Source organism: Apodemus sylvaticus, chromosome 6 (assembly GCF_947179515.1).
Source record: "Apodemus sylvaticus chromosome 6, mApoSyl1.1, whole genome shotgun sequence".
In the NCBI taxonomy this organism is placed as follows: Eukaryota; Metazoa; Chordata; class Mammalia; order Rodentia; family Muridae; genus Apodemus; species Apodemus sylvaticus.
In genome coordinates, this window is record NC_067477.1 from 2,473,003 (window position 1) to 2,492,275 (window position 19,273).

The following is a 19,273-nucleotide window of genomic DNA, read 5'->3' on the forward strand; positions in this document are numbered from 1 at the left end:
TAACCTCACATGTATTCTGAGTCCATCTCTCCCTGTACAACACTTACTAAAGGTAAATGGCAATGCCTCATGTCTGATCCCTCATTCCCTACCCCACAGGTTGATACTGGTTAATACTGTACTTTCATTTACAACTGCTCATGCTCAGTCACTTTTTTCCTATTTTCCTTGGGGTTTGTGAGACATCAGATAATCATTGTAAGCCAAAAGGAAGCCAGTGACATTGTGAACTGACAGACTCCAGTGAAACACAGAGGTTTGTTCAGGCTGCACAGATCAATAGTGTCAGCTCATAATCTGCACGGTCTTATTCAAAAAGCACAATAAAGTTTCTTGGAGGACAAACAGGGCACAACAGGAGCGGCTGTTACAAGAGCCCGCTCACCACAAGCACCTGAGAGAACACTGCCTCGTGAGCTGTGGCTTATTGTGCAGTTTCCTGTCTTCCAACAGACTAAGTATTGAATTCTCAGTCAACAAGATGACTGGTTCAACCCCGTCCCCCCAAAACACAAAGAGTAATTTAATTCTTTAACAATTTCTGAAGTTAAATATAAAAATGGAAGGCTTATCTAACATTTAAAAAAAAGTGTAAAAAGCTTTTTAATACATTTCAAAACACTGGCATGTCTTCCTACTCAATTCTGAGGGAGGAAATTCAGTATTCAGCAGTACCCCACTGTTGTCATGGAAACGCTTCTGGTAGGTACCTCATATTGTTACTGTGGTCATCCAGCTGCAGCAGAAAGAGGAGAGGCAGCATGCCCACTCTATAAGCTGTCAGCTTCCTTATGGTGGAGATCCAGTGAAAGATTAACATTCAAAGGCAGAAAAAAATTTACCTCCAGAGAACGTAATGGCCACCAGAGCCAGATCCTCTTCGGCACGTTGCAACTTCTCCGCCACGACCTTCAGGATCTCCTGGGCTGTACTCGAAACTTTTGCCTTCACACTGATGTAGGAGTGCTCCGTTACATACACGTGGCAAAAAACTGCACAAGGCAAAAGAACAGGTCACAACTAGAGAATTGTGACCACGAGGGCCAGACTCTAATCAAGGGGTCTACCTTTCTTGTTTTAAGGGTAAAGTGCGAGCAGCTAGATGCATTTACGATGAGTATGTGAGAGTCCAGCCTGCCAGCATATGCTTGCAAAACTAGGAGGCCAGTGACCATGCAGGAGCAGCTGACAGGCTTCCCATACTGCAAGGGATCCTTTGGTCACACCATCACGTGCTCTGCTAGAAGACACTGGAGACCATGCTCCACAAACTGTATTTTTGAACCCCTCCTTTGAGAGTTGTTAAGAACTCCCAAAGCAGTATATTAAAATGCCTAACACATAAATTTTTATTTCAGGACAGTCTCAGTGGCCCAAACAAGAACTGCACACATGCTGTTAGAATTCTTATAAGTTTACCTGAGAGTATGTCATCTGCCTTGGTGTTTATGTGCAACTCTCTCAGTCATTTAAGAATGAGCTTCCAGACCTGACACGTATCAAAGTGCTGATGAGTTTTTAAATGGAGGTCGTATTTCTAGCCTTTAAAAAAGTTTTCACTTACAGTGCTATTAATGATTAGTAGGGTATTATCACTGTCGGGATGAACGGGTCCTGGAGAAACATTTTCTTCACAATTTGCATAGGAGACATAGCTTTAAAAGCGATGAACATCACTGTGACATGTTACTTCTTACAACAGCTTCCCTCAGCATATAAATGCCAGGTTTATTAGACTAAACAGGGCAATGATATACTTGGATAGTCTGCTCTATACTTCCTCAAAGATAAGCAGGGGGTTACAGCTTTTAGAGAATTTTATGTTCTATTTAAATAGCACCACTGAACTAAAACCCAAGGATAATTTCCAGAAATGCAAAGGCAGCAAAGCCAGAGAACGGACTGCTGACCCTGGCCTGCAAGCAAACACAGTTCTCCCTGCACCAGGCACTAGACAGTCTTCGCTTTGGTTAGGTTGTTCAAAGTGGAAACTCTGAACAAAGATCCAGTCTATAAACTACTAAATAGAGGATGAGTTTATCCTTGCTTAATAAACTGAACAAGAAGAGGCCGGGGGGCCTTGAAATACTGAGCCTCTTTGAAGCTCTGCTTAGTAAACTCTACAATTAAGTTATAAGAGAAATGGACAAGGAAGGCCAGCAATTAACAAACTAGGAGGTAAGGTAATTTCATTTGCTCTTTCATTTGGGGCAGACGAGAGTTAACATGAGATGACACAAACCTTTCTGTCAGTCCAGAGGCTTCAGACAAAGTGCCTCAGGACAGAGTAAACCAAGATATTTTATTTTGAAAGTGTTCAAAAGGCTGAACAGATAGTAAGCCTTGACACACTGAAGTCTAGTGTGTAGAGAAAGGTATGTGGGAAGCTTCTCAAGAGCATTTTACTTCCCTGTCTCTCCTGCCATCCCCTCAGCCTTTGCCCAGACAAGGAACCTCTGCTGCCATCACTCTGCAGTAACAAAGTACACTAGCACATGCAGGTTGCTAACGAGGGCTTTCCCCTCGTGCTTGGTGAATGCCCAGCCTCCGTGGGCTGATATGAGTCCTAAGCACTGACTTTGCCACATACACTGGGTAAGTGGCAGGCTGAGGAGTCACACGGGAACTTCTCTCACACACAGATCCTCTTCTTTTTCTCTGTCTTTTCTAAGTCTCGGGGACTGACTCAGCTAAGGCTCTTCACACTTTGGTGGCCCTTCAGGCCAATCCTGGATCATGGGTTATCCAGAGTGAAGGTTTAAGGAAGAAAAGGCTGGTTTGTAGCATCTTTTGTATTTCTGCCTCACAACACAAGAGCGCTCTGTCCACATATCCCTGTTATTTCTTCCCAAATTTAGACTATTCAAGGTCTTGGAAAGAACACTGCATTATCTATAAAAACTTAACAGTTGAACCAAGGAAGAAAAGCCATGCTATTTGATATTAACATTCTAGTCAAAAAGGAATGACTTCTGGAAGTGACAGTTGCAGGCAGGATGTGATCCTGTAGGAGGCGGCAACTCTTGTACAAGGCTACTCACTTTCCTCTGTTTCAGCCACAGTTCCTCTATGCTGGAGCCAGTTCTCCTTAAGACTGAATTGGTGGAAAAGGGCTTTATTCTGTGAAGAGGGAGGAAAAGAACAATGAACAAATGGATTCTGGCCCCCTGGAAAGTCACAGCTGTTTACAACATGTTCCAAAAGAGCTAGCCAATTTTTTTTTTTTAAACATATAAAATCCACCCATCCAATCAATCTTTTTTCTTTCTTTCCTTTCTTTCCTTTCTTTCCTTTCCTTCTTTCTGATTTTTTTGAGACAGGGTTTCTCTGTGGAGTCCTGCCTGTCCTGGAACTCACTCTGCAGATGAGGCTGGCCTCAAACTCAGAAATCTGCCTGCCTCTACCTCCCAAGTACTGGGATTATAGGGGTGTGCCACCACACCTGGCTACCTATCCAATCTTAAAAGAAATAAAGATGCAGTTGCTTCAATCAACAAATGTATGTGTCAGGATTGTGAGCCTTAGTGTGGAGCTTGGCCAAGGCCGGTAGCAGGCATAAAGTTCCTCTTTCTATTCAGAACCTGTTGCTAGAGGAGACTCCAGAAACACCCATGATTCCTTAGGAAGACACTGTCTCCATCCCAACACAGGCTCTGAGACACAGTGACAGCAATCTCAGTTCCTGCCTTTTCCAGTTTGAAGGACTCTGTGAGGTCATTTCACACTCCCAGCACCAGCTACTCTGGTTACTCACATTCTGCCCAACATTGACCAATGTCCTCTCCTGTGTTCCTCTCAACACAGTGTGGAAATATAACACACTGGCTACCATTTCTCTTGTCATGTTGAAAGTGTGAAACTCTTCAGAAGACTTCCTTACTCTCAGAGTAAGAAAAATCCTTCACTTAAGATTCTTACTTTGAGCCAGGCAGTAGTGGAGTATGCCTTTAAACCCAGCACTTGGGAGGCAGAGGCAAGTAGATTTCTGAGTTCAAGGCCAGCCTGGTCTACAGAGTGAGTTCCAGGACAGCCAGGGCTACACAGAGAAACCCTGCATTTAAAAAAAAAAAAGAAAAGAAAAGAAAAGAAAAGATTCTTACTTGGATTCAGAGGGAGGGACATGAGTAGTTTAAAATTAAAAATTTTATCAATTTGGGAACAGCAGGGCAGTTCTGAGACTTTAAAATGCACCAAAAAATATACACATTGTCGAGAAGTCAAGGGTCCATATACAAACAGGTTGGAACACAGCCAGGCAGGAAAGTGCAGGGCAGTTGCATCCCTGGATTTCCCAGCTCATCCTGCTAGAATTGGGGCAGTATTCATTTTAATTGTAAGGAGATGCCAAGTTGCACAGGGCGTGAGCCATACTCCATCCGATTCCCCAACAGATAGAAAAAGCTTTTGCTTACCTTCTTCTGTGGCGAGTATTCATCAACAGTGCTACAAAGAGAAAGGTAAAACATGAGATTCCCATAGAAGACTCATTTTCAGGAACACTGTAGAGAATGTCCTTCTTTAAAGAAGCAGAACCAGTGAGATGAGTCCCTGATTTCCAAGCCCGATGGTCCAGGATCTACACAGTGGAATGACAGAACACCCTGTGTGTGCAGGTTTTGGTCGCTGTGACTCTGGGATCAGGGAACTACAAATGGGTGTTCACCTCCATCATGCTGGCTTGTTGGCATTTCTTATTACTAACGCTTGATGTGGAAAGGAACTCGAGCTGTGGATGGTTCTACCTTGGGCAGGAGGTGCTGAGTTCTACAGGAAAGCAGACTGAGCAAGCCACAGGGGATGAGCCAGTCAGCAGCATCCTCCAGATCTCTACTGCAGAATCTGTAAGTCCCTGCCTTCATTTCCCTTGATGATGAACTGCAATCTTAAGCCAAGTAAGACCTCTCCTTCTAAATTGTTTTTGTCAGTGTCTTATCACAACAATAGAAGATCAAACTGGAACACCATGGCATACCCACACACAAACAAACAAACAAACAGATGGGTAAGTCAGTAAGTAAATGTCATAAAAAAGGGGGGGGGGTTGGGGAACAGGACAAAATAATACCGGTATAGTGGTGCCTGCCTGTAAACCCTATACTCTGGAGGTGGAACAGAACAAGATGGAGATCTGTCTGGACTGTGTCATGAGTTTCAGGCCAGTCTGGACTACAGACCACTTCAAAACAAAATAAAAAGACACAACACATTATTTACTAAGGCACTATGTATAATGCACCTGTCATTGCACTCCAAATTTCAAATGAGCTAGTTGAAGAAGAAGAAGAAGAAGAAGAAGAAGAAGAAGAAGAAGAAGAAGAAGAAGAAGAAGAAGAAGAAGAAGAAGAAGAAGAAGAAAAGAAGAAGAAGAGGAGGAGGAGGAGGAGGAGGAGGAGGAGGAGGAGGAGGAGGAGGAGGAGGAGGAAAAGAAGTAGTAGTTACCTATTGAATACATGTATTGTGCTTTCTACCTCCAGAAAGTAAAGCTAATATTTGAGAGGAAAACTCGATTTGTCAGCCTATGGAAACACAGTATACATAAATAGATGGTCTGTGTGCTCTTTCTCTCCCCTAGCCCTGTTTGAAAAGAATATGCATTAATAAGAAAGACTTTGTCATATAGTAATAGATTTGTGGTGGATCCATTTTCTAGCTAGCTAAGTAATCCAGCATCATGTCTAGATGGGTCTGTAAAGCAGAAGTGAGGACACTGTGCAGTTCTACAGATGCCTCTCTAACCACTGAACCTCTGCTACTGAGTGCCTGTGAAGGCTATCTGAACTCTGAAGAAAGCTGCACACACATCAGGCTAACCATCCATACCAGATACTCATCAAAGTCCCAGAAAGTGACACAATGGTCCTCCGGGGAACACTAGCATAACATTCCAGCCCAAGTCTCATTCTAAAATGGAAAGGCATGTCATAGTCTTATGACAAATAGCAAGCACCCTTTCTCCGTGTGCATGTGTTGGGGGTGGGAACCCTTCTCTGTGTTGGGGGGATGACCCACAGCTTGGGTTTGTTATCCCTGAGCCTCACCTCCAGCCCAACCATATCTTAACACAATTTTCTCATTTCAATTTGCCATTTCCACTCTAACATAAAATTTTAATGGAATGTACTAGATTTCAGTGACATGGTTAATGCATTTAAGTGCACTAAGCTAGGCATTAAGGTTTCCCAACTATAACAGGTCTGCCTTACAGTACAGACCTCCTCCAAAGGAGAGATTAATTGTCATAAGGTTTATCTTTCTTTCCCCTTCTGATTCATTTACTAATTTATGATTTCACATCAATATTAATTAGGCTATTCATATTTAATAGGATACAGACTGTGATCACCATAGTTTATCACTTTCATTTCTAAAACACTGTCCCACCTTGTACCTGCTTTCTTAAGGTGCAATTCTGACAACCTGAGATGAAGACTTACGCATGCTCCTTAAGACTGATCTATACATGTCCTTTTTATATAATGGGGACCCTTCACTTCAGTCAAATCAGGCTTTAAATCTCAAGCCAGTTATCGTTTGGGCCAGAACAGGCACTTCCTGAGAAGTGCACTCACTGTTGCCCAAGTCGCAAAAGTATCTAGCTTGATGATGATGTAATTGCTTTATGCTACTAATAATAAGCAACTGCAGAACAAACTGGACAAGCATGGCAAAGACCGCATCTCAGAATGGAATGAGGACCCTGTGGCTTCATTTACAAAAGTAACAGAGACACATCTAAAACCTATAAAAGCCAGGTGCTACCCATCTGAAAGATGTACAAGTGCTGCTGATGGGGCACTTGGGCATACCAACAGTTACTGGAGAAGCTGATTTTCTCCAGTGTTTCTAAACTGATGTGGAAACCTCACAGATCTCACAGCACATTGAGCCTCTGAAATCCTCTGTGGCTCACTGGGCCTATTTATAAGTCCTTCCCTATTCCATAGAGATTTCCCAGAGCTCCCAAACAATAAGCTAAATACGTGACTCAAAATTAAGGAATAATTTACTATTTTTATGTATTTAGGCTGTCATGGCTCAGTCTGCTTTTCTCATTGAAAACATAAAAAAGGAACGGTCTAGGAGTCTGATTAGTGTTCTTTTATTTTGATTTATATAAAAATAAAAACACATAATTTACTGCTAGAAATGCTAAGTAATCAAGATAAATCCAGGACCAGAACATTAAAAATTAACTTTCTATACACGACGACCCAAAATTCTTACATTTGCTTCTGCATTCCCTAACCTGCTATGGGCAAAGCTAAATACTTACTGGCGGCGATGCATGCCGAGTATTTTCTGAAACTCTTTCAGTTCTTTCTCAAGAATCGGGTATTCATAGACGTCATCCAGCACATTCCTGTAGATGGTCTGTGGATAGGATGGAGACAGCAAATGGCAAGTGGAACAATTTAGTGTCTATTCTGTAAGGATTTCAATGAAGACAGGGTTGGCCATGCAGCTCAGTGGTGCAACACATGTTTAGTATGTGTAAGTCCCTGAGTTCAATCCCAACACCATCACCAAGAAAAAGTCTCAGGTAATGGCTCTCTTGTTCCAGGAAGTAATGTGGACTCAAGCCACTCAACCTGGCTGCTTTTAAAGACTGCATGAGATGCTGAAAACAGATCTCTTAGTTGGCTACTAGAGACACTTCCATGAGTAGTTCACATCTCAAAACACAATACCTGCTTGAGAGGAAAACATATTAAAATAACCAGTATGCTTAAAAAATAACATGAGCTAAGGCAGAGTGACAGTTAAGTTTTTAACTGGATGCTTAAAAGGCATGGAAATGCTAAGTTCAATGCCATTATTTTGCTAAAATCCCACTCTACACTCTCTATGTGGTGACTTGTAGATACAATTCAAGCTCTATTCCAGGGAACTGTCTGTGATAAATATGTATTATAAAAATATCAATATTTAGACAAACTGTTTTATCTAGATTAGTGTCTTTCAGATTGTTACCATTCTCAAAGTACATTGTCAAGTTCCTATTCTCAAATACAGTTCTCAAACATAGCATATGTTTAAAATTCATATGATACAATATACATATCATTAAGATGATTTTAAGTGCTTACCTAAGTTTGTCTGTATAGACATTGTTATTTTAACACTATCATAAATTTAACATTAAATAGCATAAAATCTTAAAGTATATTTTGGCATATGGTATTTAACTCACAACAAAAATTCCCATGATTTAAACAACCCATACAAATTGGTGCATATAAAATTTCCATGCAGAGTTTTTCATAATATATTTAAAATGTTTTAAAATGAGTTCCTACTTATATAGAGAATGCTCTGTATTGGAAGTCAAGATAAATTTATACTTTCACTGAATTTGACACAAAAACTGAATGACTAAAAATGAAATTTTTGAAGCACAGAGCTGAAAATCAACACGCCAAAATATCTGAAAGCGTTGGCACACCTTTAGAAACATTTTTGAATGCTCATCTTCATGTAGCCAGTCTTTGTACAGAGAAATCCACTGGGAAACCAGATGTAAGACCTTGCGCTTCCGACAAGGGACATCTGAGTTTTCTTCTTCCCCTTGATACTTCTTAGCAGAATAGGTGCATGTGGTTAAGGAACACCGTGTGGTTGGAATACAAAATATGAAAAGGCCTATGCGATCAAGTTTTTACAAAATAGGATAAAGCATATTTTCCAAAGAATTTAGAACTGCATAAAGGTAAAGAACAGAACCTGAGGGGAGAGAGAGAGAGAGAGAACAGAAGGTGGGCTGTGCAAAGAATAAAGGCAAACGCAGAAATGAAGCTTCCCCAGTGGGAGGCTGGTCTGTCATACTGGCAGCTGCTGACAAAGTCCCTCAGCAGCATGGGATTTATGTCAGTTCAAAGCGACATGAGGTGGCCTACTGATTTCAAGAGTAGCTTCTACAGAAGAGCCTGTCTTACTACACAGGTGAATACTGTTTCAGTGAGGAACATCAGAAGGAGAATAGGCAATCTTTGATCTTTAGAAATTCATATTTTATAAAATCAGTTACTTCTAAAGTTGCTCCAGATGAGCACAGCTGTCTGAAGCAGAGTTTATGGTCTGATCCAAATGCCCACTCATAAGGATTTATTGAAGAAAAGAAGGACCAGGTAAATGTGTAAAGACATAGGCAAAAAGGATTGTTGATTTCTACCTCCATCGGTGCAAATTAAAAATGTAACAGGGGAAGACCTAAGTGTTCCAAGAAGTCAGTTAAATAAATGATTAGATATTCATTAAATAAATTACTCTGCAGCCATAAAAATAGGGCCCAGTACGAAGTTCATATATATTGAAGTGAACATTCACAGAATATTGTTGAGCACAAAAACAAAACCCCAGCAGCATTATCTATTTGGGTTAATAATGCTTACATGAATATTTTAATAAGAATGCTTATATGAATATTTTAATAATAATGTTGATATGAATATTTTAATAATGCTTACATGAATATTTTAATTACCTGGAAAGACATGCAGATGGTTAACATCGGCTTTTCAATGTAGTGAAATTTTAGAATATCTGTATGCTAATTAACATTTCCTAATTTATATATAATGACCATGTGTTAACTACATTATTAAAATAACTTCAACATAAGAGGCTTAAAGCCTAGGAATGGGACAAGAGCTCAGCACTGTCCAAGGTCATCTTTTTTTCCTCTCAAAATGATCATCTCTTTAGCTCCCTCACCCCACCCCTGACAAAGTCTCATATAGCACAGGTTGGCCTCAACTTTTCATCCTCTAGCCTCCATCTCCCAAGGACTGGGATTACAGATATGCACCACCATTCCCAGCCCTTGACCGTCCTAATGGTGTTGAAAAACTAACTAGACATAGAAAGCATCAGGAGATGGTTCACCAAGACTGCATATCTGTTAGTGCCAATGTACATCAGCAAAACAGAAATGAGCTGTACTTCAGACTTCATAAATATGAAAAACATGACTCACCGTCGCCCTAACCTACAGCCATCTTTAAAGTCTATGTGTGGAATAAAGTCAGCCAAACAACCAACCAATAACAACTGCCCACTAAAGTATCTATTTCTTTTAGTTTTTCTCTTGTAAGGCAAATACAAAGGTTAGTCCTATGTTATTTCTGTTTGCACATGTGTTCTTTTTAAAAAATGCCTGGTAAGGAAGAAGACAGCCAGTTGAGGAACACCAACAACCCTATCTCTTTCCTAGTGCAGGTCTGAGTTTCTCTTCATTCAAATGTCACATTTACGTCCCATCTATATCAGCAGAATAAAGCAATTTCAAGACCATGAGTGTTCAACTATTATTCTAAATTTATAGCTATTAATATTTATTTTCTTAACCTCATGTTCCCTGCAATATATGTACCTTTTTTAGAACACTTACCAATTAAGTTTGCAGTTGTGTTCTGCCTTACTATAGTAGGGCGTAATTTCCTTTATATTTTGCTCAGGCGTAATTATACTGATTTATAAATGCAGTAGTGGGGGAAGGGCACTGCGTGAGCTGCAGATTCTTTGTAATGCACTGAATATTAGCTGGCCCACGCTATGAGCTTAAATAATGCGCTTTACTATGATAAAAGCCAAAAGCCATCCAATCCTATTACAAGGAAAATATCCATATAAAATATCCAAGCACTGTAAAAATGGTTCCTATCTTTAAACAGTTGTTTTAAAAAAAAAATCATGGTAAAAACAAACAAAAATAATCTAGGCCCACAGTAGTGGAATATAAAAGCATCTTCATGATGACAGGATCAGAATTGGCATTTGATACAGATGTCACGGCTTTGAGTGTGGCTTGTTTGATTTCACAGATGTTGAGAAACAAAAATGGTTATGCAGAAAAACTTGTAGTTTAAAATGTTTTCCATTTCATGGATTTTAATAATCAAAATGTTGCAAAAATAACTAAAATTTCATATAATTGTTCTAGTTAAAGACTGAAAACATTGATATCCAAGGAGACCCTTAGACATTCTTTAGAAATATCTGCAGGGGCACTAAATTATTAAGTGGTAAAAAATATTAGGATCATTGCTGAAGTCAATAGTTTGAAGGCATCTAATTTGCTATAGGACATGATTCTTATTATTGCTGATTTTTTAAAACAGCAACTACTTGGAAACTAATTGAGAATTAATCTGCATATTGTTGAAATTTTCCAAATTTAAAACGAACGTTTCAAGATTAGTTTTATAAGTTAGATTTTTAGACACTGTCAAAATATCTATAGTTTTGTTTAGTCAGAGGATGCAGTAAAGCAAGGAAACAGTTAATATGTACATAGATGTCATTTCTGGTTCATATATACATGTATCATATATAAACACTTGTTTCTGTGTGTGAGCATGTGTTTATGTGTGTGTGCACCTGCAGGTGGAGGTCAGAGGTCAACCATGAATGACAGTCCTTAGGCAGCATCTACCGGTTTGAGGCAGGGTGTCTTACAGGGCTGGGATTTACCGAGGCGGCTCCATTCTCTGGCCAGCAATCTGACAGCTCTTTCTCCACCTCCCCAGCACTAGGATTACAAGCTCCTACCACCATGCTTAGCTTCACCTTGGTTCTGGAGAATAAAGACAGCTCCTCAAACTTTACTGAGATATCTCCTAGCTCTGCCTTTCCTCTGAGACAGGTGTGTAGGCCCAAGGTTGTGAACCTAGCCTTTAAGGCTGAGCCATCTCTCCAGCCCTAAGGTATTCTTTTTGACAGGAAAATGCAGGATAGTTGGGAGACATGTAACAATTATTTAACAGGTAATGAATTTTAAATGGGTATTATTAAGTTTTAATAAAATCTTTGGCATATAACCCATTTTCCTAAACATTTTGTGTGAGTTGAAATGGAATCTCTAGTTTGGTTTAATAAAGGCAGTAAAGTTTTTATTAAATGCTTAAAGGCTAGAATTAATTTTATTATTACTGGCCATAAAATTAATTAACTAAATTAATTTATTAAGTACTGAACTGCTTTGGAAGCATCTTCTCTAAGCAGAGTGAGGCAAGAAGCCCTGCTGGAGACTTCTAGTCAGTTTACGTGGGCTTACGGCCTTTATGCAGCATCTCTCTGGTTCTGAGTAAAACTATAAGGCTTTCTTAGTAGATGGTTAACCTTCTAATCCCATCGGACACCTGAGGAAAGTATGGAGTGAGCGGCAACATTCCAAAAAGATGATAACTGCATCCAGAGATGGGGGTAGGCTTCCCATGGGGAAGAACATGCACACACACAAACACACACTCACACACAAACATACACACACTCACACAGTCACACACACACATATTCATATATACTCATACTCATACTCATATATTCACACACACACACTTGCACAGTCACTCAAATATGCTCACACACACACTTATAGACACACTCATACACACATACAATCTCACACACTCACACATGCATACACTCACACGCACTCAAGCATTCATGCAAACATACTCACACATACACTCAAACAGACTCACACATACACTCACACACACACTCTCAAACATACTCATTTACACATTCTCTCTCTCTCTCTCTCTCTCTCTCTCTCTCTCACACACACACACACACACACACACACACACAGGAGGTCCATTTGCACAGGAGGTCTGACTCTAAGCAGCTGACTCTCCTATAAGGATACTTATTGCTTGTTATTGTCAGTCCTCTTGACCTGCTGACTTGGGTTTACCCAGAAGGCAATTTTACCTTCAGCCCCTGAAGCAACCCTGAGAAACAGAAATAAAGCAAACACGGTCTAAACAGTAAACAGTACACTTGGCCCACGGAGCAGAATGTAAAGGTGGCAGCAGCGCATCCCCCACTGCCCGTCTGTCCTGTCGCATTCCATCCTCACCATGGATAGCATTGCATTAATATTTAACATAGCCACGCTCCACCGTGGGTTGAGTAAATTAAGAAAGGCAGTTAATTCCTAATGTGGGACATTTTTCTGAGAGGAAGGCCGCATGGCATCCTGAATTTAATGAAGGATATTGTCTTAACAGCGCCTGGCACAAGTCATCGGTTGTCATGAATACGGTATACGTGAGGAGGAAGTCATCAAGGAGCGTCTCTGCAAAGGAAGAAAATAAACACATGGTGTGAGCAAAGAAAGCAGACAAGAAGATACCTGAATAGGTATCCACTGCAAAAACACAGTGAATGACAGGGGCTGGAGCAAGATTCTATGCACAAATGCACTACTTATTAAAGATAAGCTTTGAGAAATTCTTTACACAGAATGCTTCAAACAGGGAAGTCTTTTTTCCTGATAAAGCTTTCTCAGTATGCAATCCTTATCTTAATCCCCTTACTAAGAGACCACTTATGCTTGGGAGTCGAGCTGTTTATGAAAAACCAGTGCACAAATAATATGCTTTAAAAATGAAGTTCCTAAGCTTTCTATACAATCCAGTTGTACAGGGAATGAAACCTTCATGTTCTGATGAAGGAAGACTTTTCCAAAACCATTTGCTTTCGTTTAGGGCCAGAATCAGCATAAGAAAACCCACAACACACACACACACACACACACACACACACACACACACACACATACACAAAGTCTCAAATCATCTTTACCTTTCTAATGCATCTATAACATGTAGGTCCAACGGCAAGTAAAGTGTTTACATAGTACTCATGGGCCCTATTAGGTTTATATCAACATCCCAAATAAAAGTTGGAAAAAATGATGCAAGATTTTCTTGCTAGAGTGGAGACTGACCCGAATCTAGTAAAAAATGGGAACAATTCTAGACTAAAATAAGAGAACATGCTTCTTCCCCATACCATTTGCAATTTCGTATTTTCAGTTAGTGTGTAAAATAAGAGGTTTCGGTGTGACACTATATACACACTGATCTTGGTACTTGGCTCATTTTGCTCCCTTAATTCCTGTGCCCCCACTCTACAACCCCTAATTCTGTTTTTTTTTTCACCTGTGTCTTGGTTGTTCTTTGAAGAGTTTTCATGTGATGTGTGGCTGCAAAACAGGCAAATCCTGACAGGCAACACAATTTCTAGTGCCACACAATTTTTGCTACAACAGAAATTGTATGTAAAATGCAAAGTGGCCTCACACAAGTATCTCTGCCTAGTTAATATTCATTTTACAACATGATTCAATTTCCTTATCTTTTACATTGTGAACAGCACATTTTCAGATGCATGAAACTGTAGCAGAATTTTCCCTGTCCAATCACTTTTAATATTAATACTGCCATAAGCCTGTGAGTGGACAGGGAAAAGGGAGGTGGAGCAGAGAGTTTTCAGAGACAGGGATGGAGGCAAAGGAAGGGGGAGAAGGAAGGAAGGAGGAGGAGGAAGGAAGATGGAGCAAGAGGAAGATGATCCAGATTCCACATGGCTTTAAATAGCCACAGGTAGCTATGACTATCATAAAGGGATAGGATAACTGGGATAACTTGTCTAATGTAGGAGGGCAGCTTGTATCATTCTCAATTGGCTCTGAGGTTATTATGTGGGCATCTTGTGAGTTGAGAATTCGTTGATATATAAATCTGAATGATTATAAGCTTTGAGAGTTTTGATTTACTGGGTTAAGGGGATTTGTGACAACTAGCCACAGGGGAGAGATGGCTGGGAATGTGAGCAGAATATGCTATGAGAGAACTGCTATCCGTAGCTGCTGGGGCTAGCCTAGGAGCAGAGGCAGGCAGACAGTCAGGGCAGAGCGTAGCGTGGGAAATTGTCAGTCATTTCTATTATTTTCCTGCAACACAAAATAGTAAGAAGCTGGGCAGCAGTGAGTAGCACAAGCTTTTAATCCCAGTACTCGGGAGTGCAGAGTCAGGAGGATCTCTGTTAGATGGAGGCCAGCAAGGTCTACAGAGTGAATTTTAGGACAGCCTGGGCTACACAGAGAAACTCTGACTTGAAAAAAAAAACAAAAAACAAAAACAAAACAAAAAATAACCCAAAATAAAAAAACAACAATAAATTCTGAAGGTAATGACTTTATGTACTATTACAAACTGAAGACTGGTAACACTTCCAGTTTCATAAATTGAAACCCACCCCATAACATGATGGAATCAAAAAGTGGATTATTTGACATATGATTAGGCAGTATGAAGTTTAAAGGGTAGATCTTTTATGGGTGTGATCAGTAACATTTTAAGAGTCCTGAGTACTAGCTTCCTGTGTCTGCTAATGTAAAACCCCAGTGAGGCAAGCTTTGGACCAAGATCAAGCCCTTGTCAGACCCCAACACTGCCAATAACTTGATCATGAAGTGCCCATCCTTCATAGCCACGAGAAAGAAGTGGCTTTACATCGTGTTTGCAAACTACTCAATAGGTGGTATTTTGTTAGAGTAGTCTGAGCTAAGACACATAATAGGTTTTACTGTCTAAGATCTATACTTTAATAAATGTCTAGGTATAACCAATTGTCCACTATCTAGCTCTAAGCTCTGTAAACACTGAACAATAGAAAAATCCCAGAATTTAGTCACAGACAACCAGTCACATTTGCTCTAAAAAATGATCAGTGCACTTCTTCGGGAAAACACCAAATGGCAGATGACCGCGGTCAGCGGGAGGGACCGGAAGACCAGGAGGCTCAGGATTAGGAGGCTGCAGCAGCTTCAGTCGGGTTGTAAGGCCCGTGGACGAAGGCCCCAGGGCTTGTGGAGGTAAAGCTGAAGACAAGGAGTGGATCTCTGTCACCAAGCTGGGTCTCCTGGTTAAGGGCGGGAAGATCAAATCCTTGGAGGAGATCTACCTGTTCTCCCTGTGCATTATGGAGTCTGGGACCACTGACTTTTTCTGGAGGTTCTGAAAATCATGACAGTGCAGAAGCAGACTTGGACTGGCCAGCAGACCAGGTTCAAGGCATTTGTTGCCATTGGGGACCACAATGGTCACTTTGGTTTTGGTGTTAAGTGCTCTATGGAGGTCACCACTGCCATCCCTGGGGCCATCATCTTGACCAAGCTTTCCATTGTCCCTGTGCAGAAAGGCTACTGGGGGAACAAAATTGGCAAACCCCATAATGTTCCATGCAAGGTGACAGGCTGCTGTGGCTCTGTGCTGGTGAGTCTCATCCCTGCCCTCAGAGGCACTGGCATTGTCTCTGCTCCTGTGCCCAAGAAGCTACTGATGATGGCCGGTATAGATGCCTGCTACACATCAGCCAGGAAGTGCAGTGCCACTCTGGGTAACTTTGCCAAGGCCACCTTTGATGTCATCTCCAAGATCTATAGCTACCTGACCCCCCCCCCCCCCACCTTTGGAAACAGACTGTGTTCACCAAGTCTCCTTATCAGGAATTTACTGATCACTGTGTGAAAACCCATACCAGAGTCTCTGTTCAGAGGACCCAGGCTTCACCTGTGGCTACCACATAAGGGTCTTTATACAAGAAAAATAAATGAATTACATCTGTTAAAAAAAATGATCAGTGCAAACAAGGCTGAAACTACAAAAACAAATCCCTCTCAAATAAGATGATATCTATAGTCCTATATCAGCCACGGGGTTGTTTCTAGGTTTGACTTGGGTATAGAATAGAAAGATAATTCTGATCTATATTAAGCAATGGTTGCAGACAGTAATGTCTAAATGTTTGTGTGTGTGCACACACACACATACACGTGTGCATGCACGCACCTGTTTGTGTAATTATGTACACACACCTGCAGAAACCAGCAGAGAACATTAGGTGTCTCACTCTATCAATCTCCACATTATTCCCTTGAGTCAGGGTCTTTTGCTGAACCTGGAGCTAGGGAGGCAGCCAGCGGCACCATGATCCTCCTGCCTCTGCCTGTGGCAGCCATAAGAATGGACGCTACAGGCTTATATATTTGAATCCCTAGCATGAAGAGTGGTACTACTTGAGAAGGACTTGGAGACATGTCCTTGATGGAGGAAGCATGTCCCTAGGGGTGAGCTTTAAAGTCAGGTCTAGTGGCTCTTTCTCTTCCTGTTGCCAGCAGATCTGGATGCAGAACTCTCTTAGCTTCTTCTCCAGGACCACATCTACCTGCATGCTGCTGTGCTTTGCTCTTGACTAAATGGACTAAATCTGTGAAACTGTAAGCCAGTCCCAACTGAATGCTTTCTTTTATAAGGGTTGCCATGATCATGGTGTCTTTTTATAGGAGGGTTACAGTGATTAAGACACTTCCTCGGTGCTGACACTGCCCCCTCAGTACTGTTACCACCCTCCAGTGCTGGGGTTACTGGCCATGCAAAGCTAAGCTTGGCTTTTACATGGACACTGGGGATTCTTAGGCACAGACCCATCTTTTCAGCCTGGAGATTCTTACCCATAGACCCATCATCTCAGCCTAAGTTTGCCTTTAAATTGCTGGAAGCCATTAAAGTGAACTAAGGTGGTAATTAATGAAGACTACTGAGAACTTTTAAGCAAGCTGTTGATGGTTTACACAAGGTCCTAAGTTCAATCCCAGCACTGAACGGAAGACATTTCTAGGTTAATAGTGTCATTTATCAAAACAATGAATCTGACAAACGGCACCTAAAACTCACTGTAAGACTAGACTTCCCATGATTTGTCACACTGCAGTATGCCAGCAAACCACTGGTCTGATTTACTGCTACTTTAAAGAAATTAAAAAAAAAAAAGTCTCCAAACAGGTATGCACAGGCTTTGCTGGGTAAAAGTTAAGCCTAGTATAAAAAGACATGGTGTGTTTGATCAGGCAATACACATCCTGCATTTACAGAATAGATATGAGTCCTGCAGTTTCTCTTTATAAAAGGCAGGCAAAGCCCCAAACCAGTTAACCTAACAGCCAAAGTTTCTAAAGATTAGTAATAATAATGAGAGATTTGGGGATATATAGCGACTTCTATTATAGCTTTTAAAATACTTGAAACTAAATCAACTATATACATGATGTCTGAAAAACCATGGTAATTTAGAAATGCATTTGAAAGCTATTATTTTGGTATACTCTCCCTATACATAGCAAAAATATGCTAAATGTGATTGATAAAAACTCTTTTAAGATATATATTTTTATTTTATGTGTATATATGTGTATCATGTGTGCCTGGTGCCTGTAGAAGACAGAAGTTGTTGGATCTTCTGGAAGTAGGATTATGGAAGTTGTGAGCCAAACCCAGGTTTTCTGCAAGAGTAGTCAAGTGTTTTTAACCACTGAACTATCACTTCAGCCCTTTATAAAAACATTTAACTTCTCTGTTTAAATTAGAAGTTAAGCTGTCCTTTTTTGAATATAGTGCAAAACACTGACAGCAAGGACAATGGAATAGCCTGTTCTAAAGTCTTCAGTGACTTACAGGTAGAGAGCCGCCAATACTCAGAAAGCACCAGACAACTGTATCAGGAACTTCAAACGGTTAACATTTAAAATGCATTATGTGACAGACAAGTTGAGATATTCTTGCACTCAGCTGGACTGAATGAGGTAGAAATTATTCTCTAATCAAGATTTATTCCATTAGTAACTGAGATGAACACCATTAACTTTGGCATAGGTAGCCATTCCATGCCGAACAGCCTTAGATAACAAACCAAGTTACTATGATGGTCTGGTTGAATGGGGTAACCCACTTGGCATTCAGTTCAATTAATCAGCTCACATATCACAATATTTTGTGAAAAGCTTTGACCCAGAAATGCTTATTTCCCCCTAAGCTACAACCAACCTTATTTAATATTCAACAGCTTTTACCTAATTATCGGTCATAGAAATATTAATTAAAATAAAAACAACAAGGCCATATAAAAACATCTCCAGTTAAAACTCTAATGAAAAGAATAGTTAAAATTCCCCCAAATAGATCAGATTCCCAATATGCCAGACTCCAGTTTTTCTTTTTTAAGCTACTGGATTGATCTGAAAAATTTCCTTTCATATAACAAGCTTTTCTTTATTCTCTTGCTATAAAGATTCTGAATGTTATTGTGATATGAATAAAAACTATAATAAAAAGGATACACTTCAAATAAAAGTGCATTTTATTTTATATCAGCCATGCTTCAGAAATGTCTGTCCCACTGGTATTTAGAGATCTTTTTTAGAGCCAGAATGGCTGTATGAATGATTCCCCAAAGACTATTAGCCAACAATAGCTACTTAGAAAGACTAGCAAATCCACAAGCATCCATATTAAAGCACAGCAATTATCTATTATATTACATAGTGCTTAATTAATAGTAATTTAAGACTGTAGGCAGAGAGCACTTTTTATTCATAAACACATCTTTCATTTAAACAAATTCACAGCTGCTTTATACCTTCACA

The 19,273-nt window shown here is 40.3% G+C and overlaps 1 protein-coding gene across 1 annotated transcript in view; it reads right to left on the bottom strand.

Annotated features, from left to right (window-relative positions):
- Rapgef5 (Rap guanine nucleotide exchange factor 5) overlaps window positions 1-19,273 on the bottom strand; it is a 241,449-nt gene that overhangs the window by 39,439 nt on the left and 182,737 nt on the right. Inside the window, exons 12-17 of the mRNA XM_052184831.1 lie at window positions 13,003-13,081; window positions 8,444-8,588; window positions 7,274-7,371; window positions 4,413-4,443; window positions 3,042-3,120; window positions 843-992 (exon numbers count right to left, since the gene is read on the bottom strand). Coding sequence (XP_052040791.1) covers window positions 843-992; window positions 3,042-3,120; window positions 4,413-4,443; window positions 7,274-7,371; window positions 8,444-8,588; window positions 13,003-13,081 — 582 coding nt within the window. The remainder of the gene's footprint in view (window positions 1-842; window positions 993-3,041; window positions 3,121-4,412; window positions 4,444-7,273; window positions 7,372-8,443; window positions 8,589-13,002; window positions 13,082-19,273) is intronic.